The sequence below is a fragment of the Mauremys mutica genome, chromosome 8, assembly GCF_020497125.1.
Source record: "Mauremys mutica isolate MM-2020 ecotype Southern chromosome 8, ASM2049712v1, whole genome shotgun sequence".
Taxonomy (NCBI): Eukaryota; Metazoa; Chordata; order Testudines; family Geoemydidae; genus Mauremys; species Mauremys mutica.
In genome coordinates this window covers 28627167-28652495 of record NC_059079.1, presented here as the reverse complement: position 1 = coordinate 28652495, position 25329 = coordinate 28627167, and the positions used below count along the sequence as shown (strand labels likewise).

Genomic DNA, 25329 nt, shown 5'->3' with positions numbered 1-25329 from the left:
AAGGGTGTACTTGAGAAAACATTGCTTCTTCGTATTTTATTTTTCCCTGCAATGGAGGGTCAGGCAGGTAGGCATAATATCCATCCTGCTGCAATGAAAATTTAGAAGAGAACATTGTATGGGCTGTAATACATTGCTCCTTACACTTGGAGCGCTGTTTAATCCAGAATGGCCATTTGTAGCCAGACGTGTAACTTTTGTGCTGTAGCACTGAGAAAACTGGCCTGCATTTTGGTTTTTGTCCTCCTTTGTGCAGTTCTCCGAAGTATGACAGAAAATACAGCAAAACAAATGTTGTGATATGGTGCAAAAATTAGAGTTGGCTAGGTCACCCTCAATGTTTTTTATTTTAATTTCAGTGCAATTTAATCAGGAGCATTCAGCAACAATGAGGCAGCTACTATCAGCATGAAGGGATCATATTTATTGTTCCCCCCCCCCAGTAATGTGAGAAGGGGTGTTGGACTAATTTGTACAGTAGGGGTGCTGAGAGCCACTGAACCAAACTGTAAACACTGTATCTGATGGACACCACTTCAAGTTAGGGGGTGCGGTAGCACCCCTAGTTCTAGCATCTATGAATGTGAGAGACCTGTGTTTAAAAACCAGACTGTGCATGCCTGCCCTCTTGATGCTATTGTGAAGTCCAGTCATTTCTGTGCCCCCACGTGCACACAATTGTACATTATCAGCTATGCCAATACAGCTTCTGAGTTCGATAGATCAGTGCTGCACAGGACACAAATCTTTTCCCTTGCATGTATATGATGTAGCAGAAGATAAACACAGTAAGACAAAATCTACTGGGAGTTGTTTTGGAAAATGGTTTGCATATTTTATCGTCCTTTTGTTTTTTGTTTGTTTGTCTTTTGGCATGTAAGGAAAAGTTATCTATTCCTCCCTGAGCTATAGTTATTCTCATAATAAGTCAGATTCATGGCCATATATCTTCTGATTTCAAATGACATGATTCTGAGCAAAAGCCAGAGCTGAGGAGACATGCACGTTATGTCACCTACAATTATGTACCTACCATAGATCAGAGTCAGCTCCTTGAGGGATGATAAAAAGCAACCCTATCCAAAGAATCACGTTCGCTTAATTGTACTGATTACATTTTCTTTTAAGGGAGGCTTTGTTTCTGGCTGGGGTGGGTGTTCATTGTACATTAGTTATGCAAAAAACAGTAAATAATTAATTTAAAAATTAGAATTGTTGATCATCAGTAAGCTGGGCAGAAAGTTCTGAAGAACAGAATGGTATGTGGGCTCTTCAGCTTGAAAGCAAGAGGACAGGTATTTGTAAAACATGCCTGAAGAAATGTAACAAAATACAAAAGCTGTCTGATTGGCTTTTAAATATTTAAAATGCTGTGATTGTTTCCACATTTAAAGGAAAGCCTGCCAGCTCCTTTCAAAGCCCCATTCGGGAAGACTTGAAATGAAAGCTTTGCTATGAAGTTTTTATTTTGGACTCCATATGGAGACTTCCTAAACCATAATTTCAGAAGATCTTAAATTACCAAAGCCTGGAACCTAATCTTGTGGTAACTAGTGAGTTACTGGGTATCTGTCCTTAACAGCTTTCCGTAGTGGATCAGGGCATTGCAAATGACTCTGATAAGGTAGCTTTAAACTAGACCGTAATAAAGTTTAAAGGCTCAAAGAGCCTAAACTTCAGACTAGCTGTGCCTTGGTAACAAACACTATTTTAAATGTGCCTTGCAGCTCTAGACCTTCCATCGTCTGCAACCTCCTATAAAGGAACAGAAGTATCATTCACACAGAATAGACTTTCCACTTGAGTCCCAATAATGTTGCTACCCGAATTAATGATTTATATCCATCAGTCTTCTGTACAAGTTTCTGTGGGTGGCTGGTAGCATTGCTCAGACGGCCCATGCAATTACATATTTAGTTTTAGATCTCGAATCTCTCTTGGGAGAGAATAGGGTATAGAAACCTAGTAATCTTTTTTCTTAAGGCCCTTTGTTGACTCGACATATCTTGGGTACAATACAAGGCTGTTGGTAAATAATAAAACCTCAGATGTTAGGCACCAAAGGCAATAACTCAAGGACAAGTGACTTATGCTGCTCATACATACAAATCCATATGGCATCACAATTTGAACTAAAAAAAAAAAAGTATCCTTTTAAAAAAAACTGCATTACCCCAGAAATGCATAGGGCTGTCACAGGAATCTAGGGCTCTCTAATTAGAGAATAATTCCAAATGAATATTACATAGGTGAAACATTTTAATGGAAACAGCAATAAAGCTATTCAACATTGGACATAAAAAGGTTAGCTGCTCATGCAGTAAGAGCTTAAAATATTATCTGGTTACACTTTTTACAGCCCTTTTTGTTTTCCAATTTGGGCAAGCTGGGTTTTTTAAATAATGCTTTTTAAAATGTATATTCCCAGTTGCATGAAAAATGGACTAAGTCTCACAAAATCTCAACCACAGGGAATTCTAAGGGCATCAACTTAGGTGCTAAAAATGAATCTTCTGAGATCCTGTGCTTCTCTCTAGATTCTTCCATACAAAGGTTTTGTCAACTCCCAAGGATAGTAACATAGAAAAGCCATTATCGAAGCTTCTGAGACATTCCTGGACAAGCTTACATGTTTTTTTTTAGTTCAAAATAGATAGGTCATGATTTTTGTAAACTGAAACTTGTGTTTCGAGACTTTCTCTCTCAGTTGTACTTGTAATCTATCGATTGTTTTTAAAATTAACTTGATCTTTTAAAAATAACCAAACAAACCCCAAAGTGTTTACCTCTTTAAATTCCCTGTTATGGTTACATATTAACATTTTTGGCTTCTGCTGCATTACACACCCTTCCTTGTTCTTTTTGAGCTGAATGCATTTCTTGGGTTATTGGTGCAATCATACTGCTGGGTTATTTCATATGCAATTTCAGATGTGTGCAGGTGGAGTTTAGAAAACGCATTAGCTCACACTTACTTCGGTAAATGGATATTGTTTTTATATGTAGATTGAACTGTGTGGTTCATTTCCAGTCTTCATTTTTCCAAACTTCAGTTTTTGAAACCAGTCTCAGGAGGGGGGCATTCTATAATGTATTTACAACATTGGAAAGTAAAGGAGCTATGACATCAATTTTCTAACCAGAAAAATGAAGTGCAGCTTACAGACTGAAAGCACATTATATCTTTGTGAAGTAGAAGAGGCAGAAAGCTCCTTTTTTCTGGGAATGACTATGCAAGCAAGATCTCTCATTGAGGAAGCACTCCCTAAGGCATAACCTGAAGTTCTGACAATAACAGTTTGGGCAATGATTGCCTAGGCAATCTCTTCAGTAATAATGTTCTGAGCTCCATCTGCATCACCCTGTTAACATTTTTCTCAGTTTTACCTTTACCCACATATGTGGCTGGATATCACTGGTGCTCAGCACTGCTTTGCAAGCTCCAATGACAGCTTAATTAGAAGAACCATGAGGTATGAGAGTTCAGGAGACTTATCTCAGCTATTGGGCCAAAATAGAGAGACAACTCGTGCCATAAATAATAGTTTCTATTTGTGAAGCACATTTCTTTATTGGATTTCAAGGTGCTTTATATATGTCTCTATTTTTATATAGATATCCCCATTTCACTGGTGGTGAAACAGAGGCACAGAGAGGTTAAGGATTTGAGGGAGGACACATAGGGAGTCTGTCACAATTGGGAATAAAACACTGTCTCCGAGCTCCTACTCTGGTCTTCTAACCACTTAACCACACTGAAGCCTTACAACAGCTCTTAAACATACTGGGACAATTTCCCCCCACATATATTCTGGTGATTTTAAATGGGATTGTGCTGGTGCAAATGGAATGAGAATTTGGCTAAACGTGCTTGAGAAGCTGATTTGGGCACTCTGTGTTTATCCAAACTATTATTGCAATGAGATTATCCAGAGTTACATTACATAGGTAAAAGAAAAGGGCTAGAAAACCCTCATGCTTCTGCTCATAAACCAAGGTCCAGCAGATGGGGGGTTAGGAAGAAATCACCTCAAGGGGCTAGTTATTACATGAATGTGTCCTGTGAGGTTTCTTGCACTTTCCTCCGAAGCATCTGGTATTAGTCTCCATCAGAAACAGGATTCCTCTTCCTTAATCTGTTAGATAATTGCAAGTTCATAGTTCTTTTTTTTTTTTCTTGCTGTGTTATGGTCCTTCCAATATGGAAAAAAATCCTATTGAGCAACATGTACTACTGCTGAAGGTAATGCTCAATCCGGAAAAAAAAACACTGAAGGTATTGAGCTCTAGAAATTGGTGGTTTGACCTCAAAATATGATATGCTGTAATAATCTTCCTGTTTCCAACTTTTTTCTGAGCTAGCTGCCATGGAACGAGGGAATAGGGATGACATAATTTTCAACTCATGACTGCGGTGTAGACCTAGTGCAGGCTTCCTCTTGCCAGAAATTGAGAACATCCTCAAATTAAGAGCTGTAGGAAGGAGACCCTTTATTTTGAGAAGTTGAGAGAGAGAAAGAGAGAGAGACTGATTCAGAACTAGCATAAGGCGGCAGATTTCTAGGCACAAAAATGACCTTTTGCACTTTTTTGTGTGTTATGGCGGAAAGAAAATGCTCCATCCTTCTTGAGATTTTTTTTTAAAAAGCCGTAAAATATCAAATGCTCAAAGGGCATAAATGTGCAATAACTTCTTAAAGCATTGTTGTCATGTTAAACCAGCCTTGTCAAAAATTCCCTCAACTAGACAAGCCATAGCTTTGGCCTCTCACCACCTAAATATCTTCCAATCTTATCTGGTAACAGTGCTAAGCAAGTAAATTAAAGGTCACATCTACATTAGGTAAAAAGGTGCATTTTAAACATGTTAACTAACGTGTTGAATATGTATTAAATCCTGTGAAGACAAGTACCTTGTTTTGTTGTTAGCTGGTGAGAGTAAACCCTAGTGGGGAATCAGCCAGTGGGAGTCAAAGGATTGAGTTTTCTTTGTATTCACCCAGCTCCCGGGCTGGGTGTTCCTTTTCTCCACCCATTCTTCCCAGTTGGCCATCCTGCCATGTTATTCAGCCTGGAAGGACAGTTGAGATGTTCCCCCTAACTCATCCTTTGTTCATTCTCAGTTTCCTCTGGTTAACAAGGTTCCCTGCTTTTCAATTCTTCAGCCTCTCCCTCACATTGAGCTTTTTTTCTCCTGGTTCCTGCTTGTGATTTGTGTGTGTGCGGGGGGAAGTAATGTGGCGGGGGGACAGGAACAGACTGGCAGTGTTACAGTAGCATGCATATGGCTCCTGTGACCATGGCAATAATAGGCAGAGAGGAAGGGAGGTAAGAGGAGGTATAAAAGCATAAAGGTGTGCTTTGGTGAAAGGGGCAATGGCAGGCCTTAGTTTGATTTTTTTTTTTTTTTTTTTGGGTACTCTGGAAAGTGGTAATCTAGCCTATTCCACTAGTTTACAGCCTGGGCGTATGACACCTTTACTTACAAGCTGTTGAATAAACCACAAAGTGGCGAGTGCTGTGGAGTGACAGTCTGCACCGTGCCTTGGTGAGCTCTGCAAAGTTCTATTCCCCTCACACTCTTCATGCCTGACTTCTCTGGAGGTTTTAACCTGAGTCCAGTCTGGAGCATTGGTCTCCAGCTCTGCTGCATGGCAGTGAATTATTGCATTGGTATTTAGTTTAGGGCAGTGTTATAAAGAGGATGGTGATCAGAAGAGGTGGGCAGCGGGGCCTTGCGGGAAGTGGTGGGGTGGAGTGGGGGCGGGGCCTAGGTCTGAGCGAGGTGGCTTGGGGGCCCGTGAAAAAATTTAAATGTGGGTCCTCGGGTTGCTAAAGTTTGAGAAACATTATCTAGTTTGACCTGCACATCACAGGCCACAGACCATCACCCACCCACTCATGTAATAGGTCCATAACCTCTGGCTGGGTTACTGAAGTCCTCAAATCTTGATTTTTAAAGGCTTCAAGGACAGCGAATCCATCATTTACTGTAGTTCAAATCAACAAGTGACCCATGCCCTGTGCTGCAGAGGAAGGTGAAAAAGCTCCAGGGTCTCTGCCTATATGACCTGGGGGGAAATTCTTTCCCAAGCCCAAATGTGGTAATCAGTTAGGTCCTGACCATATGAGCGAGATCCACTAGCCAGACACCTGGGAAAGAATTCTCTATAGTAAATCAGACCCCTCCCCTCTAGTGTCCCATCTCTGGCCGTTAGCAATATTTGTCAATAGCAGTCACAGAGGAGCCATAGGCAATTGTAGGCAATCTCATCATACCATCCCCTCCATAAATTTTCCAAACTCAATCTTGAAAGAAGTTCAATTTTTTTGTCCCCACTACTCCCGTTGTAAGGATGTTCCAGATTTCACTCCTCCGATAGTTAGATATCTTTGTCAAATTTCATACCTAAACTTATTGATGACCAGCTTATATCCATTTATTCTTCTTTGAGTGATTCCTCATATCGATTCCATTTAGGTTTGCGCGCACTGTGTGCACAGTCGTTGGAAAGCTTTTCCCCTAGCAGCACCCGTTGGATCGGCTGTGGAGCCCTCTGGAGTGGCGCCTCCATAGTGCTCTATATATTACCCTGCCGACCCGGTGCCTCCTCAGTTCCTTCTTACCTCCAGTGACGGTTGTTGGAACTTTGGTGTCTTGCTCAGCAAGTTCTCCATGTTTCTCTAGCTCTATTTACTTTAGTGTTTGTTTCCTTAGTTATTTTAGTTAGTTATTAGTTAGTGTAGTGTTAATAGTTCACTGTTGGGAGTTTGGGGGGGGGTTCCCTTTCACCCCAACCACACTCTCCCTGGGGACTCGGCATGCCTAAGTCCTAGGGGTTCAAGCCCTCCAAGTCCTGCAACAAGCCTATGCCAATGGGTGACCCCCACAATGCTTGCTTAAAATGTCTGGGGGTAAACCCATCAGGTGGATAAGTGCAGGATTTGCAAAGGGTTTCACCCAAGAACAAAGGAGGAGCAGGACTTTAGACTGAAGCAGCTCCTCATGGAGGTGGCACTTAGACTGCAACCAGCATCAGTGCGGCAGGGCCCAGCACCGAGTGCATCAGTGCGTAGTACCCCAGCAGTAGCAGAGACGGCACCACAGAAGCACTCTGGTCGAGACCCGCAGCACCTCCACTCTCTGGTGCAGAAGCAGTTGGAGACGACTCAGCACCGGTCCCATTCCCCGAGTCAGAAACGGCACTGGAAACGAGTGAGGAGTGGTTCCCCAACTTCAGGGCCCAACCCCTCGGAACTGGCCAGTGGGGCATGTGCCAGGGAAGAGCCCCCAGTGCACAAAACTTTGGAGCCAGCACTGTCGACTTTGGTCCCGCAAGGGGGGGCCATTGAGTTCGGTGCAATTGGACTCACCGTGTTAGGTGGTGGTGAAGGTAAAACTGCCTTCCATCCCAGACACATTTGATGCCACGAGAGACCTCATAGACATGATGGCACCACGGTTCCCTGCCCTTTGCACCAAGATCCCAATGCCACAGCATGCGGCACCATCCTGTGGAAAGCCTGCAATGCTCTTCCCCTCAGCGCCATCGGGGACAAGATACTGCTTGGACTCATGGCGCCGATCAGACTCGTGGCACTAGTTGCACTCATGGTACCAATGTGACTCGCGGCACTGCTCCAGGTCCTGCCAGTGCTCCCATTCGTGGTGTCGATCGCTGTTATGCAGCAGTTCCTGGTCCCGACACAGTCTGTCTCGGGACCGTTCCAGGTCATCGCGCACCGCTCCCTGGCCAACAGCACTCAGCATCGCCCTGGCCCTCATGGTCTCGGTCCACATCTTCATGCTCAGAGACAGGATCTAAAGTCTTGGAGCAGGCCCGATGCAAGCTAGCAAAGGGCAGACCAGACAGGCGTGTGGCACCATGGCTCATGCGATGTCAGGGGCCAGCAGAGTGGCCATTTTGAACCCCTTGGGTGTACCACCAGGCCCAGGGCACCCAGTCCAGAGGCCCCCATTCGGCGGTGTCCGAGGCAAGGGTCCTGGAGGCAGCAGCCAGCCATCCCACCCCGAGGGATGCGGAGGAGCTACCAGCCCTACCACCTCCCCTGGAACCCATCTCTGTTCCTCACCCTAACCCTGGGGTGGCTGACCCTGGATTAGAGGCAGGACAGGAGGTACCAGAGGACCAGGAAGGTCAGGAGGACCCAGTTCCTCCTCTGGCCTCCTCGTCTTCCTCCCTGGATGAGGCTGTGGTGGGCACCTCGACCTCCGGGCCTCCCCATATAGATAGCTGTGCTACTGGGAACTCCTATGGAGGGTGGCACGGACTATGAACCTGCAGGCCGAGGAGGTGGTAGAGTCTGAGGATCCTATGGTGGATATCCTGGCATCAGAGGGACCATCTAGGGTCGCTCTACCACTCATCAAAACTATCCAGGCAAATGCAAAGACCATTTATCAGACACCGGCCTCCATCCCTCCCACCGCCAAGGGGCTGGAGAGGAAATATTTCATTCCCTCTAAAGGGTACCAATACCTATTCACACACCCACAGCCCTGTTCCTGGTGGTAGCTACAGTGAATGAGAAGGAGAGGCAGGGGCAGCAAGCCCCAGCGCCTGAATCCAAGGATGCCAAGCGCCTGGATTTATTCGGGCGCAAAGTATACTCCACAGGGGGCTTGCAACTCAGGATTGCCAATCAGCAGGCAATCCTGAGCAGATACAACTTCCAACTCTTGGAACTCTATGCTGAAGTTTAAGAAATTCATACCAGTAGAGTCCAAAGAGGAGTTTGGGGCTATTGTCAAGGAGGGCAAGGCAATTGCACAGACCTCTTTACAGGCCTCACTGGATGCTGTGGACTTGGTGGCGCACATCTTGTCCTCAGGCATTGCCATGAGGCATAGCTCATGGCTGCAGGCCTCGGGGCTTCCGCCCAAGGTTCAACAAACTATGCAGGACCTGCCTTTCGATGGGGTGGGTCTGTTTGCTGAACAGACAGACTCCAGGCTGCATAGCCTAAAGCAGGGGTTGGCAACCTTTCAGAAGTGGTGTGCCGGGTCTTCGTTTAATCACTCTAATTTAAGGTTTCATGTGCCAGTAACACATTTTAACTTTTTTATATAACTAAACTATTGCATGTAAAGTAAATAAGGTTTTTTAAATGTTTAAGAAGCTTCGTTTAAAATAAAATAAAATTAAAATGTAGAGCCCGCCAGACCAGTGGCCAGGACCCGGGCAGTGTGAGTGCCACTGAAAATCAGCTTGCATGCCACCTTCAGCACACGTGCCATAGGTTACCTACCCCTGGCCTAAAGGATTCCAGGGCTACAATGAAATCCTTGGATATGCACACCCCGGCAACCCAAAGAAAGCCCTTTAAGCCCCAACCGCAGCAACAGCGGTCATATCCTCCTCGGCAATGGCAGGATCCCTACAGACACAGGGGCAGGAAAGGCAGGCGCAAGCCCTCCCATCCTCAGTCTGGGCACTAAGGCCTGACTTTACTTTCATCGGGCTCAAAGCAGTCATTTTCAAGGTGCACCCGAGGATGGAGCACCAATCTCAGCACTGGATCCTTCCCTGTGTTTTCTGAATAATCTATCCCTCTTCTACCGTGCTTGGTCCCAAATAACATCGGACCGCTGGGTTCTTCGCATGGTAGAAGTAGGATATTCTCTCCAAATTTGCTCCTCCCCTCCCTTCCCTCCTACCCCCCTCTTCAGGGACCCCTCTCATGAGCAGCTCCTTATCCAGAGGGGCAGCAGATGAGGTTCCTCAGGAGCTAAGGGGAAAGGGATCTACTCCTGCTATTTCCTAATCCCCAAGGCAAAGGGGGGTCTCCAACCCATTCTAGACTTGTGAGGACTCAACAAATTCCTGGTGAAGTTGAAGTTCCATATGATCTCCCTGAGCACGATTATCCCTTCCCTGGATCCAGGAGACTGTTTTGCCACCCTCGACATGAAAGTCACGTACTTTCACATAGCCATTCGCCCCGTGCACAGGCGATTTCTAAGGTTCGTGGTCAAACACTATCAGTTCATGGTCCTCCCATTTGGTTTGTTGACAGCCCCCTGAGTTTTCACCAAGGGGATGTCAGTTGTAGTAGCCTTCCTTTGCAAGAGACAGGTATACCCCTATCTTGATGACTGGCTGCTCAGGGGGTGCATCAGGGAGCAGGTGGAATCTCAGGTCCGGTTCGTCAGATCTACTGTCGAGAGACTGGGCCTCCTCCTCAACGTGAACAAGTCAACCTTGTCTCCGACCCAGAGAACAGAGTTCATCAGAGCAGTGCTGGACTCTGTGCAGGCCCAAGCATTTCTGCCGGAGACATGATTCCAAGCCATGTCAAACATCATTCATGGCCTCAGGCAATTCCCGACCACTACTGCAAGGGGTTGCCTACATCTCCTTGGCCACATGGCAGCCTGCACATATGTGGTCCGGCATGCCCAACTGAGGCTCAGACCCCTGCAAGCGTGGCTTGCATTGGCCTATCGCCCGGGACATGACAACCTGGACTTAGTAGTGACAGTACCAGAGCACATACTCGAGTGCCTCCAGTGGTGGCTCGACCCTCGAATAGTGTGTGAAGGAGTCCCCTTCAACAGCCCCCAGCCCTTCTTGTCCCTAATAATGGATGCATCAGCTCTGGGTTGAGGTGTGCATTTGGGAAATCTACAAATGCAGGACATATGGTCTTGGGACAAGCTCTCCCTTCATATCAGCATCAAGGAGCTCAGGGCGGTACATCTAGCATGCCAAGATTTTTGGGCCTGGCTGCAAGGCCAGTGTGTGGCAGTGAGGACAGACAACACCACTGCCCTGTTTTACATCACCAAGCAGGGTGGACCTCGTTCCTCCTCCTGTGTTGAGAAGTCCTCAGGCTCTGTGAGTTCTGCATAGCCCACTCCATTCACCTGGAAGCATCCTAGCTCCCAGGGGCTCAGAACGACCTGGCAGACCACCTCAGCAAATCGTTCCACAATCACGAGTCGTCCGTCTGTCCGGACATCATACACTCCATCTTCCAAAGGTGGGGGTTTCCCCAGGTCGACCTGTTTGACACCCAAAACAACAGGAAGTGCCCGATGGTCTGCTTCTCGGTCATGGACGCGTTTCTGCTAATCTGGGGAGGCTGCCTGTTGTACGCCTTTCCCCCATTCCCTCTGGCACACAAGGTTCTTCTCAAGGTCTTCAGGGACAGAACGGAGGTAATCCTGGTGGCCTTGACAATGCTGGTACACCACTCTCTTGGAACTGTCAGTGGACACCTCGATTGTGTTGCCACTGCACCCCGACCTGCTCACTCAGAACCACGGTCGCCTGCTCCACCCAGACCTCAAGTCTCTCCATCTCATGGCTTGGAAGCTTCATGGTTTAAACTCTATGGAACATCTGTGCTTGGAACCTGTAAGGGAGGTCCTACTTGGCAGGAGGAAACCATCCACCAGGGCCACTTATCTATACCACTCATCCTAGAGTACCTTCTGCACCTGAAACAACAAGGCCTGGGAATGTCATCCATCAAGATACACCTCACTGCTATCTCGGCCTTCCACCCAGGAGTATTTGCCAACCCCATGGTGGGATGTTTTCTCAAGGGCCTGGAACGCCTCCTCCCCCAGATTAGACAGCCAGTCCCTGCGTGGAACCTTAACTTGGTCCTCTCCAAACTAATGGGGCCCCTGTTTGAACTGCTAATTACTTGCTCCCTCCTCTATCTATCATACAAGGTAGCTTTTCTGGTCGCCGTGACCTCAGTCCGCAGGGTGTCTGAGTTGAAGGCCCTCACCTCTGACCCACCTTACATGGTCTTCCACAAGGATAAGGTGCAACTTAGGCCTTACACTGCCTTTCTTCCTAAGGTTGTGTCACATTTTCGCATGAGTCAAGGCATATACCTGTCTGTTTTCTTCCCTAAGCCTCATGCCAGTAACTGTGAGCAGAGGTTGTACTCTCTGGATGTTAGGCAGGCACTAGCCTTCTACATTGAATGCACTAAGCCATTCAGAAAGCCGAACTAGCTATTCATAGCGGTGGCAGACCGGATGAAAGGGCTCCTGGTATCATCGCAAAGAATATCTTCCTGGATCACGTCCTTCATCTGCACATGCTACGAGTTAGCCAAAATCCCAGTGTCTGCATTAACGGCACACTCCACACGGGCACAGGTCTCATAAGCAGCATTCCAGGGCCAAGTCCCAGTCCAAGAAATCTGCAGGGCAGCAACTTGGTCCTCGGTGCGTACATTCACCTCTCATTATGCCATCATCCAGCAAGCCAGAGATGATGCAACTTTCGGCAGAACGGTGCTCCAATCAGCAGTTCCATAATTCCGACCCCACCACCTAGGTAAGGCTTGGGAGTCACCTAATTGGAATCGATATGAGCAATTACTCGAAGAGAGAATGGTTATTCACCTTCTTGTAACTGTTGTTCTTCAAGATGTGTTGCTCATATCCATTCCAATACCCACCTGCTTTCCCCTCTGTAGGAGTAGCCGGCAAGCAGGAGCTAAGGAGGCGCCGGGTCTGCAGGGTCATATATAGTGCGTTATGGAGGCGCCACTCCAGGGGGCTCCACAGCTGACCCGACAGGTGCTGCTAGGGGAAAAACTTTCTGATGACTGTGCACTTGGCATGCGCACACCTAATTGGAATTGATGTGAGCAACAAATCTTGAACAACAGTTATGAGAAGGTGAGTAACTGTTCTTTCTTAGGCCATCATTGGCCCTTACCTTAAATAACTTCCGTCCCTCCCCAGTTTTTATCCCTCTGATGTATTATAGAAAGAATCATATCTTTCTTCAGTCTTTTTTTTTTTTTTTTGTTAGGCTAAGCAAGCAAAGGTCTGTGAGTCTCCTCTCATAAGGGAGGCTCTCCATTCCTCTGTTCATCCTAGTAGCCCTCCTCTGCACCTGTTCCAGTTTGAATTAATCTTTCTTAAATCTGGGAGACCAGAATGGCACACAGTATTCCAGATGAGATCTCTCCAGTGCCTTGTATAATGGAAATACCACTTCCCTATACCTACTGGAAATACCTCACCTGATGCATCCTAGGAGTGCATTAACTTTTCTCATGACTATGAGCATCATGTTGGTGACTCAGTCATCCTGTGATAGACTTGGGTGTATTGGTCATTCTCCTTCTCTGTCGCTTCCAACTGATATGTTCCCAGCGTATAGCATGAATTCTTGTTGTTAGACCCTAGGTCAGGGGTGGACAAACTTTTTGGCCTGAGGGTATTTAAATTGTATGGTGGGCCATGAAAAATTGGGGGTTGGGATGCGGGATGGGGTGAGGACTCTGGTTGGAGGTGTGGGCTCTGGGGTGGGGCCAGGGATGACGGGTTTGGTGTACAGAAGGGGGCTGCGGGGTTGGGGTGGAGCAGAGGGGTTTGGAGTATGGGTGGGGGCTCCGGGCTGAGGGGTATGGTCTCCGGACTGGGGGTGCGGGTTCCAGGATGGGGCCAGAAATGAGGGGTTCAGGATTGGTGCAGGAGGGGTCTGAGGGTAGGGGTTGGGGTGCAGAGTATAGGCTCTGGGCTGGGGCAGGGGGTTGGGTTGGGGAGGTGAGGGCTCTGGATGGGGTTGCAGGCTCTGATGTGGGGCTGGGGATGAGGGGTTCTCTGGGCTGGGACCGAGGGGTTCAGAGGGTGAGAGGGAGATCAGGGCTGGGGCAGATGGTTGGGGCATGGGAGGAGGTCAGGGGTGTGCAGGCTTTGGGTGGTGCTTACCACAGGCAGCTCCCGGAAGCAGTGGCATGCCCTTCTCCGGCTCCTATGCAGAGATGTGGCCAGGCGGCTCTGTGCACCAGGCCACCCCTGCAGCTCCCATTGGCCACAGTTCAGTTCTCCAAATGCAGAGCTGGCATTTGGGGCGGGGGCAGCATGTGGAGCTCCCTAGCTGCCCCAATATGTAGGAGCCGAAGGGGGGACATGCCAGCTGCTTCCCGGGAGCTGTGTGGAGCCACGGCACGTGCGGAGTGGGACAAGACCGTGCTCCCCAGTGAGAGCTCAAGGGCTGGATTAAAAGGTCTGACGCAGCCCACCGGCCATAGTTACCCCTGCCCTAGGTGCCCTTTGCACTATTAAATTTCATCCCATTTCTGTTGTTCTAGTTTTCAAGGTCATCCAAATCTTATGAAATTCCACTTCTCTTCTGTATTGGCAATACCTTCTAACTCTGTGTCCTCTGAATTTTATTAGCACACTTCCACTTTTTGTGCCAAGACTATTGAAAGTCAGTACCATCTGATGGCTGTATAATCTTCTGCATTAAATCCGTTGGAGCTCAGTACAGTTCCTAGTGAACATATCACAATAACACTATCCTGGCTGATGTTGATAGTCAACCCAGACAGGTCCAAGTGAGAAGTAATAGGGAGAATGAACTATCCCTCTCTTCATCTTTAGTAGCGATCAGTCCAAAACAGTGTTGACACAGTGTATGAAAGCTCATGCCACTGCTGCTACCTATGCTTCACCTTCCTTGTGGATGAATAGGAGACTTTATTCTACAGGGCTATCAATCCAGAAGCCATGGCCAACACTTCACTTTTATTTTCACAAACCAAAGCCCCCTACCCCACCAGTTTTCTATCCTCTGCACCCTTGGACCTAGTTATTCTAAAATGTAATACAACATATTTTCACCTTTAAATCCATTCATATAAACTAATTTACTGCTGATAGGAGTTTTGTGCATGCATTGAGAATATATGCCTTAAATAGTGTATATTTACATATTATAGCTATTAACATGCTTCAGAAACAGGAAAATACTTCAAGTAAAAGTTTTATGTTGCTAGGTTAGTAAACTGGAAAAGATGTAGGATTTCTGTGTTTTGCTGTCTTAGCTGGGTATTGGGAGAAATGATGGGCTTGTGGTTCAAACATAGGACTGGGAGTAAGAAGATCAGGGTTCTGTTTTTGGCTCTCCATGTATTTTCAAGCAAATCACTAAAACTCTGAGCTTCAGCTTCATCATCTGCAAAAGAGTTAACTAGTTAATGTTTAAGTCCCTGATTCAGCAAAGCAGTTTAGCACTTGCTTAACTTTAAGCTTCTGCTTAAGTCACATTTGACATCAAGATCAAGTTCAGCATGTGATTTAATTTTTTTTTAATTGGGGCCTAATCAAAGTGACTATATTAGAGCAGTTTTTCCTTCAGGCTGCATTTCCTTTTGCACTAGTTCTACCTGATATGAAAATTATTCTCTGGGAACATTTACAGTCAAAGTATTTGTAGCACAGTGCTTCAAGCAAAGACAAGGTATGAAATTTAATTCATGTTTTCTTTTCCCCTCCTAGGATGTAAGGCCCTGATCCAGGATGAACGAATGCCACTATGATAAACGTATGGACTTTTTTTATAACATGAGCAACACTGACACAGTAGATGAGTGGTCAGGGACAAACCTTGTTATTGTTTTATGTTTTGGGACCTTCTTCTGCCTGTTTATTTTTATTTCAAATTCACTGGTCATAGCAGCCGTGGTCAAAAACAAAAGATTTCATTTCCCCTTCTACTATCTGCTGGCCAATCTAGCTGCTGCAGACTTTTTTGCTGGCATTGCCTATGTATACTTGATGTTCAACACTGGCCCTGTGTCCAAAACGCTAACTGTTAACCGATGGTTTTTGCGTCAGGGGCTTCTGGACACCAGCCTGACAGCTTCTCTGGCTAATTTATTTGTGATAGCTGTTGAGCGACACATGTCAGTAGTGCGGATGAGGGTTCACAGTAACCTCACAAAGAAAAGAGTCACTTTTTTAATTTTATTGATCTGGGCTGTTGCTATTTTTATGGGGGCTGTGCCTACTTTGGGTTGGAACTGCCTTTGCAATATCTCAACCTGTTCTTCCCTGGCTCCTATTTATAGCAGAAGTTATCTGATATTCTGGACTGTCTCCAATCTAGTTGTTTTCTTCATTATGGTGGTGGTTTACCTAAGAATCTACATGTACGTCCAGAGGAAAACTAATGTCTTATCTCCACACACTAGTGGATCCATCAGCCGTAGGAGGACACCAATGAAGCTTATGAAGACAGTCATGACCGTCTTAGGTAAGACAATATTGAAAATTATGTATAAGGATTCGTGTGCCTGTCAAAAATAACTTAAAATCTCTTGGATATTGACATGCCAGTGCTTGCTTAGGCGATAGAAGATGTCACACCGTGAAAAATTACGAAGCATAGGGCCAATCAAGTTGTAGACCAAATGTCTCCTCATCTGGTAGCTGGTTAGACAGTTTTGTTGTAGGCAAAATGCTACAAAATGTGTTTTTTCTGTAGTTAAAAAAAATTTGGAAAAGTCTCTGGAAGGAGAAGGTTTGACAAAATTCACAGCAACATTACCAACATATTTGTCTGGATTAAAATAATAAAAACTTGGAGTTGCAAAGGAATCTAAGGGAGTTAGGTGCCTAAATCACATTGAATTTTAAAATCCCAGCCAGAGAGTGAGTTTTGTGGGTATTTAACCTGTAGGTATAGGATTTGACCAATGAAACTCTAAAACTGCTTGAGACCTGCCTATCTCACTGTGCCATATTGCTACAGCTATAGCCCACAGAGAGTTGACAGCTCTCTCTCTGTATCAGAGAGAGAGCTTTCAATGTGGGGCGCTCAACCTTAGATTAATTTCTCCACTGTTAATCTGTAAAAGCTCAGTTTTGCTGACTTTCCGGACACACAATTTGGCCCATCTTCTTGCCCAAGCTTTTGGAGAGGGGGAGTTGTGATAAGGGCTCGTACTGGAGTGCATGTTGAGGGAATGTTTGTGGATTGGTTCCCTTTTTGGAAAAACTGCTGGGTTTATGTTGTATTTTAATGATACTGTTATAGTCATCTAGAGCCCTGGATGGGTACTTTATTTTCTTTCTCTTAACACTTTTTAAATAGAGAGAGAAAGTTTTCACCATTGAACAGGGCACCAAATATTACAATACTCCTATTATGGGTATATTGTTCTATTGTCTGTAACTTTGAAATGGTCTGGTACTCTGAATAAGACGTTACAGACTTCAGCCATGGAGGTGTTGGGGCTGCTGGACTCTGGGCGGGGGGGCTACTGATCCTAGGGGCCGCCAGGGCTAGCCCTGTGGAAGAACTGGGGCTCGGCACTTTAGACCTGCGGGGGAGCACTGGGGCTTCAACCCTGTGGCTCCACTCCCAGCTTCTGCCCCATGTAGGGCACCAGGGATTGGGGCTTCAGCCCTGTGGATCCTCTCCTGGTTTCAACTGGGGGTGAGGCTTGGGGCTTCAGTTATGGAGAGAGCACTGGGGCTGAAACCAGTGCTCCCCTTGTAGCTCAAGCCCCGGCACTCCCCGTCGGGCTGAAGCCAGGAACAGAGCCACGGGGCTGAAACCCCAAGCCCCGGTGCTGCCCCCTAGTCTAAACCCCTGAGCCCTGGTACTCATGAGGGTCAGAAGACCTGAGCTGCCATTCCGCCCAGAGCCCTGATCCCCACCCCTTCCTACCCTGTGGCTGTAGCCCGAACCCCACTGTGGCTGAAGCCCTGAGGCAATACAGTATTTGCTTTTTTTATTTTTTTGGTGGTTGCACTGCTGCCTGATTGAGGACTTCTGATTTCACAGTGTGTCTGGTTAACCGGTAAGTCCGTAACTCTGGTGTTCGTATCTTTAAGGTTCTACTGTATTGTGTGTTTGCCTGTCATCTGATTTTTGAACTCCTCTTGCCCATCCCCAGTGTGTGTGTGATAGTTAGGGTTGCCAAATCTTGCTGGGTAAAGTGATTTTAGCCTCAGCTGCAGGTGCTTTCACCCCCTACATCTGCCAGTCCACCTCCCACCTGGCTCCACATTTGCCCAGTTCCCACACCAGTTCTTCTCCGGAAACTTCTGAGGTTGGAAGCTTCTGAAGGTGGTGGGGGTGCTGCACCACCTTCTCCCCCTTCCCAAGCTGGGTGTTGCGGGGAGGGAGGAACAGAGCTGACTGACCCACTGTTCACAGGGAGGGAGGATGGAGCAGGGCTGCCCTGAGCTGCTCGGCTCTTTCTGCTTCCCCTTCCCCTCCTGTGAGACTGGTGTCTCCCTTCTTCTATCCCAGAACTCCATTCAGTTCTTGAGCGGTAGGAGAGGAGAGCTCTGCATGTAACCCCCTTTGGGGTTTAGAGAGCATGGCCCCTTTAAATCTTTGTCCCGGGGGGAGGGGGAGAGTAAGAAAAAAGGAGGGAAACTCCAGGGGGCGGGGCTGGAGCTCCAGGGAGGGAGAGGCAGCCGGCAGGCCCTGGAGAAGGACAGGCCCGATCGGGGACAGCCCAGGACAGGAGCCAGGAGGAGCCCTGTGCCAGGGAGGAATCGCCCCAGAAGGACAGGCCGGAGCTGGACCCAGTATCACGGCTGCCCGGAGCTGCCTGGGGCTGTGAGTACTGGGGCTTGTGACTCTGTGCTGGGAACAAGGAGGGAGGTTGTAGCTAGTTAAGTGGGGAGGTGGTCGCTCTGTGTGGCTTTGCAGAGAGCGGCAGAAGAGGGCACCGGAGGGGTTTGCTGGGGAGAGTTCACTGGCGCCGAAGACGACCAGGAGCCCCCAAGACTCACCACTGGACTGGAACTTTGCTCAGGCCTCCTGAACTCTGTGTGCAGACACATTGCTCGGTGTCTGCCCTTCCAGACTGTGCTACCACTGGGCCTGTGGGGCCTTGGCTTGGATGCAGCCCTGTTTTACTGCTCCCCCTATATTTCCCCTTGTTGTTTTTCTCCTCTCATCCCTCTGTAAATAAACACCTCCCTTTGTTATATCCATTGTACTTTTCCTGTGGGTGTGTGTGTTCACTCTGGGGGGGTTTTGGAATTTCAAGGGTCTTGGGTTGCTCCTTCCCCAAGCCCTGTTGGTGTTTCCCTGAAACTTCCTAATGGTTTGCTGCAATCTCTGAGATACCCTTGCATGATCTGTCTTGTTTTGGCAGTCCAAGGCATAGTGACCATCTCTTCCACAGTTATAACAGAAACCTTCTTGCCAGCTGTCACTCCTCCTGCTACTCTCCCCTCTTGAGGATGGCACAGTATGTCCCTGAGCCTTCATCATGGCCACTTCTCGGGTCAAATCTCTCAGTGCTGCTGCCACTGATGGGGCGTCTTCCATCTCTCCAAGCACTGTGGCGGTGTGACTCGCTGCCATCTTTGGCTGCACCACTGCATCCACTTGCAACAATCGCTCCTCCTCTTCACGTATCTCTCGAATGAGCTTGTGGAATGGGGGTGGGTTTTGGGCCCGCTCCCTCAGCTGCAGTCGCCACAACATCAACCCATCTTGTCGGGTGCCCCGAAGGATTTGGTCCAACCTAGCAGAATCAATGCGCTTGATGGGGATGCCCTCCTTCCGCACTACCTGCTGTAGCAAATCCTCTAGTCTCCTGATGAAATCCGACAATCGTTCATGGGGCTGGTGATAGGTATGGCGGAAACGATAGTACAGGTCTTCACCGCTATCAGTAGCACCGTAGACACTTTCAAGAGCAGTTGAATAGTCTTGCACTGTGGCAGCTGGTTGGGAGTCTTTCAGGGCTCGGATAATTCGCATGGCAGGTCCCTTCAGACTCTCAAGCACACATTTCCGCTTCTCAGCATCAGAGCATTCCCACTCTTGGACAAGCGGCACCGTAAGATCCCTCCAGGTCTCGTAATCATCCTCCCCTGAGGTGACACCCCTGAGAAAGAACGTAACCGCTTGTATGGAGCACTGTCATATACCGGCTTCAATGCATCTTTGAGAGCGTTTCCCAGCTCTTTGGCCCATCCCACCAGGCTGGGTGCCATAGGTGTTGGAGCCCCTCCTAATGCCAAAATTAATTCTTCTCTTGTCCGCTTCTCATCCACCATGAGAGCTTGCAATTTCTGCGCTAAAGAATCCACCTCAAGTGACATGGGCACACTAGGAGGGGACTGCTCTGCCCCGAGAATTGTCCAGGGGATACCTTCTACTTGCACCTCTTTGGGCACTTTATCAAGATCTGTTTCCTTAGAGTGAGTACATAGTGCTACCATGCCCTGCACTTTGCGGTTGTAAATACAGGTGTGGACCTTTACCCTCCCCAGGATTTCAGCTGCATCTAGGCTTTCCTCAATTTCATTTGGTTCCATCTCTTCTGGAAACCCTGCCACCAGCACAGCTTTGGTTACTGGAATTCGTGCCCCTCAGCACAGGTCTTCTAAGAATCCTCTCTCCATTTTTATTTTTTTTTTAAACTGAGATGAAAGTCACTCAGGAGTTTCTTTGCTCTGTGAAGGAGAGCCCAGGGTGCGCAATATAGGTGTGTGTGTGTGTGGGGGGGGGTGTACTGCAGAGTTCCCCGTACAGGCCACCAAGTGTAACTTTAGTGCCCTCGTGGCCAAGATGGAGTCTGCTCTGCAGGCAGCTCTGGCCAAGAGAAGGCACATGCAGGAATGCAGCAGGAGAAATCCCTTCCACCCCAGGGGCACCTGTTCCAAACCCCCCAGAGTGAACACACACACCCACAGGAAAAGTACAATGGATATAACAAAAGGAGGTATGTATTTACAGAGGGATGAGAGGAGAAATACAACAGGAGGAAATATAGGGGGAGCAGTAAAACAGGGCTGCATCCAAGCCAAGGCCCCACAGGCCCAGTGGGAGCACAGTCTGGAAGGGCAGACACCGAGCAATGTGTCTGCACACAGAGTTCAGGAGTCCTGAGCAAAGTTCCAGTCCAGTGGTGAGTCTTGGGGGCTCCTGGTCGTCTTCGGCGCCAGTGAACTCTCCCCAGCAAACCCATCCGGTGCCCTCTTCTGCCGCTCTCTGCAAAGCCACGCAGAGCAACCACCTCCCCACTTAACTAGCTACAACCTCCCCCCTTGTTCCCAGCACAGAGTCACAAGCCCCAGTACTCACAGCCCCAGGCAGCTCCGGGCAGCCGTGATCCTGGGTCCAGCTCCGGCCTGTCCTTCTGGGGCGATTCCTCCCTGGCACAGGGCTACTCCTGGCTCCTGTCCTGGGCTGTCCCCGATCGGGCCTGTCCTTCTCCAGGGCCTGCAGGCTGCCTCTCCCTCCCTGGAGCTCCAGCCCCGCCCCCTGGAGTTTCCCTCCTTTTTTCTTACTCTCCCCCTCTCCCCGGGAAAAAGATTTAAAGGGGCCATGCTCTCTAAACCCCAAAGGGGTTACATACATACCTCCAACAGCAGCCCTCATTGGTTGCTCGTCCCCGGGCAAGTGGTGAAGGCAGCCAATCAGAGTGGGTTTCTCCTCGTAGGCAGGGTTGAAATTCACAGGAGTGCTGGAGCTGCTGGCATCCTGGCAAGATGACTCCAGCTTTAGCTGGACACATGGAGAAATCAGGAGAGTTGGTGACACTGCATCCACTTGGCCACAAGGGACTGACAGAGGGTGCCGGTATTATCAGCCTCCACCATCCCACCAATGTACCTGAGCCCTGTTCCATTTCTGGAAATGAGAAAAAGAGACTCTACCTATTGGGATCTCTGCCTCTGTAATTTCACTGTTCAGGGGCCAAACAGCTTCAGTGGCGATGGTGCTTTCACAGTGTAATTAGGAAGTAGTAGGAGAAGCTGCGTCTGGAGGGAGTGAAGGGGTCTGGGGGCATTGTAGGGAGCCAGTTGCAGTTCTCTGAGTCAGGGCTGCCCATCCCATCACAGTCTGGGTTGCACAGGTGCTGTGCTGAGGTTATCTTGTACCCCGTGGAGGATACAGCTCAGCTCTCCCGCCCCTAATGCAACCCTTTTTCCACTGGGGAAGGAAGATTGCAGTTGGTGCAGGTAGTGGAATCACTTTCTGCAGCTTTCCACTGGCTGAGATTGCCAGGTATCTCCTTACACAATGCAAAGTGGCCTTCACAGAGTGAGGAATCCAGTCTGAGATCTCTAACTCATTTCAAATACTCCACTAACTCCATCAATTTTTAACAACTTTTAGTTCCTACAGACTGGGGCCAGATTTTATCTAGTGACCCAGAAACAAACAGCCTCAGAATTTCATTATGAATCCCCTGTATCATCCCGTTTCTGTGTCACTTAATCAACAATTGTTTTTTCTAAAAGGATATTGAAAATATCCATTCTGCTTTAATAGCTCAGTCATCTTATATTCACCAGTAATTAAATCATAACCAGCTGATAAGAAGCTGTCAGTTAAAGCCAGATAAATTCAAATGAGAAATAAGGCACAATTTTTTTTTAACAGTGTGGGTGATTATCCATTAGAAGAAACTATGGAGGGAAGTGGTAGATTCTTTATCTTCTTGAAAACTTCAGATTCAGACTGGATGCCTCCTGGAAGATATGCTTTAGTCAAATGAAAGTTATGGGGATCAATGCAGGAGTAACTGGAGGAAATTCTGTGGCCTGTATTATATAGGAGGTTGGAGTAGGTGATCTAATGGTCTGTTCTAGACTTAAAAATCTATGAATAAGGCTTTCCGTTTCTTTGGGGCTGACTTAGTAAAGACTTTGTCCAGCTCTGATGCCATAAAAGACAGCACAGAACATTTGGTTTTGAGGCTTGAGGGGCGTGGGAGGTGGTTCCGTGATTCTTCAGTGGCTGTAGCAGTGCAAAAGCCAGGTTTATGTTTTGTTTAACTGGACTCCTCAGTTTTCAAATATAAATCGGCTCCTAGGATTTTAAAAGTTGCAGATACAAGCTGTGCAGTAAGCGCTTAAGAATGCTAAGGAAAACAAGATGACCCTGAGCATCCTGCTTTAGTAACTGGTAGAGATATATCTTATCTGTCCAACAATGAATAGCTTCTTTCATAACCATCCTGCACATATAATGGTATTTAGTGCATTTGTCTTGTAGCAGCTATTAAGAAGGAATAGCTTTGTTGTAAAGAAGACAGTTTCTGTCTGTACTATATAATTCTCAGATAGCAATGCTATGGAGGAGGCCTGTGTCTCCAGCACAAGAAGTTTACAAACTAAGAACAGTTATCTTCCTTAGGCTGTGCCCAAGGGCATTGTTTACAGAGTCTGGCAGTCTGATTTGCACTAGCATCTCTGGTCCTAGTGGAAACACCAAGTGGAAGGTTGTAGTGTTAAAGGACCATTTGCGGTAAATATCATGGATTATGCATATATGGAAATATACCTAAATAACACCTGATTTTCAGATCTATCACTAGTCCTTCAAGGGAATTTCGAGAATACAGTGCTTTTGTCATCTGTGGCCAATATTATATTGCTCCAAACCTGTTGTTAAAATTAATTCATCCCTTTCTAGTTTAGGTTAATCAGTAATTAATACACTGTTGCTGTCCTAATAATGTGTTGATGATTTGTGTTTGGGCTTTGAAAAATCATAACACTGGGTTATAAATGGCATGGGGACAAAGCTTTCAACCTCTTAATGTTATGCACACACAGAGTAACTCTTCAGAGGGAGATCTTTTTCAACAGAAACTACTCAGCATCTGTTCACAGTCCCCTTTAATATATTTTCCCCACTTACTCAGATGGGTAACATCAGTTCCTTCCGGCCTGCGAGAGATTGCATGCGACACGAAGGTATTGCATTTAGCTTAAACACCCTGTGTTGCAAGCAGCTGGCTCTTTTTATTATCATCTCCTTGGCTGGGTAGAAAACAGCATCACTTTAAGCTGCAGATACAAACTGCTGTCCTTTCTAGGGGATAGGCATGCAGATGGGGTTAGCCAGCCTTTAAGATAAATAGAAGGGAAGAATTTAGATATTTGAGAATGAATGACTGCAAAATAAAGAATCCTCTGATTCTTATGCCCTGCAGCTCACTTTATCTGTTTAATGTTTAACCAAAAATCAAGCAATATTTATCTATAAAACCATGTCAGATTAGAAAAGAAGTTAAGATTTAAATGTTTAACTTCCCTTGTATCCATCGGAAAATTCCTAAACCATTGTAATCTTTTGTCATCCTTGTAATCCAAGTCTTCTCTATATATGTTGGGGTAAAAACCATCAGGAATGCTGCTGCTTTCTTTACGCACTGAACTCCCAAAGTAACACCCTAACACTCTGATCCAGCACTAAGAACCACAAGGATGTAGGGATCACACTGTGCAGCTCACAGTACCTGCAGGAGTCACTTGGCTACTGATTTGTCTTGGCATTTTTAGACAAATTCACCTGCTAGCATTTGGGGGGCGGCATTTCAGGTCCGGCGGCGGTGACCACGGCGGCCGGATCTTCAGCCACCCCGGTCGTCGTCAGCATTTAGGCGGAGGGACCTGGAGCAGGGGGCGTGGGGAGGGCTGCCTGCAGCAAGTAAGGGTGTGTGTGGCATGCAGAGGAACCACTCCCTGCCCCAGCTCACCTCTGCTCCACCTCCTCCCCTGAGCACGCTGCCCCGCTCTGCTTCTCTCCCTCCCAGGCTTGTGGCGCCAAACAGCTGATTGGCGCCGCAAGCCTGGGAGGTGGGAGAAGTGGAGCAGCAACGGCGTGCTCATGGAGGAGGTGGAGCACAGGTGAGCTGGGGCGGGGAGCTGCCGCATGGGTCCCTGGGCTGGGGGGAGCTGCCACGGGTGGGGTGGAGGGGGCGCCTCAGGGCAGAGGGGGGGCGGGAGAGCTGCCATAGGGATCGGGGGTGCAAGGTGGAAGTTTCGCCTAGGGCGTGAAACATCCTTGCACCCGCCCTGTTCACCTGGTGATCATGGCGAAAATGACAAAATAATATTTAGCACTTCTGTGTATAGCACCTTCCATGAAAGGACATCAATGTGCTGTAAGCCAGCCTAACAACACAGGGCTTTGTCAGGACACGCATGGACTAGTGGTTAAAGCAAAGAATAATGGTTTATTGATGTGAAAGTTCATGTTTTTTTCAAAGACTCACTCGTCCATTGTTAGACCATTTTTTCCTCTGTTACTTTCCCATGTTTCTTTCACGTTACAACATGTTGGGAGCGATGGCATGAAATGCTGGATCCAATCCTGCTCTGATGAAAGTCCATGGGACTCTTTTTGAGGGAGCAGCGTGAAGTCTTTTCTCTCTTGTTTTCTGTGGGACGTTTATGAAATGAAGCTCAACTTAGAAAACCCTCCCATTTGGAAGGAGAAAATTGCCATTGCAAGGTTCTCAAACATATGCCAAACATGATCTTGACTAGATGCTTAACTGTGCAGTAGACTGTAAATAAGTGCTGCTTTTAAAAACACTCATAATAAGCAATTATCCGAACCTTTCTGCCCAAGCCATAGTTGCACATTTCGTTCTGGGAAGCCATACACAAATAAACACACTCTGAAAAGGCTTCTCATTTATATTAATATTCTCTTGACATCACAAAAACAAAATAAGTCAGCGTGTGCTTAATCCTGAAATTATGACTCTTAGGTTTTGATGCTTCCTGTCTTCTGTGTAGTACACAGCAAAAAATATAGG

General features: G+C 47.2%; 1 protein-coding gene across 5 annotated transcripts in view; it reads left to right on the top strand.

The window, feature by feature from the left end:
* The window catches only part of LPAR3 (lysophosphatidic acid receptor 3), a 39735-nt gene that overhangs the window by 1660 nt on the left and 12746 nt on the right, over positions 1 to 25329 (top strand). For 2 of the 5 annotated variants that reach the window (XM_045026905.1, XM_045026906.1), the window contains exons 2-3: positions 5430 to 5548; positions 15287 to 16043. In XM_045026905.1, coding sequence (XP_044882840.1) covers positions 15308 to 16043 — 736 coding nt within the window. In that variant the 5' untranslated portion in view covers positions 5430 to 5548; positions 15287 to 15307. The remainder of the gene's footprint in view (positions 1 to 5429; positions 5549 to 15286; positions 16044 to 25329) is intronic. The other 3 variants (XM_045026904.1, XM_045026910.1, XM_045026907.1) reach the window with 2 other exon arrangements.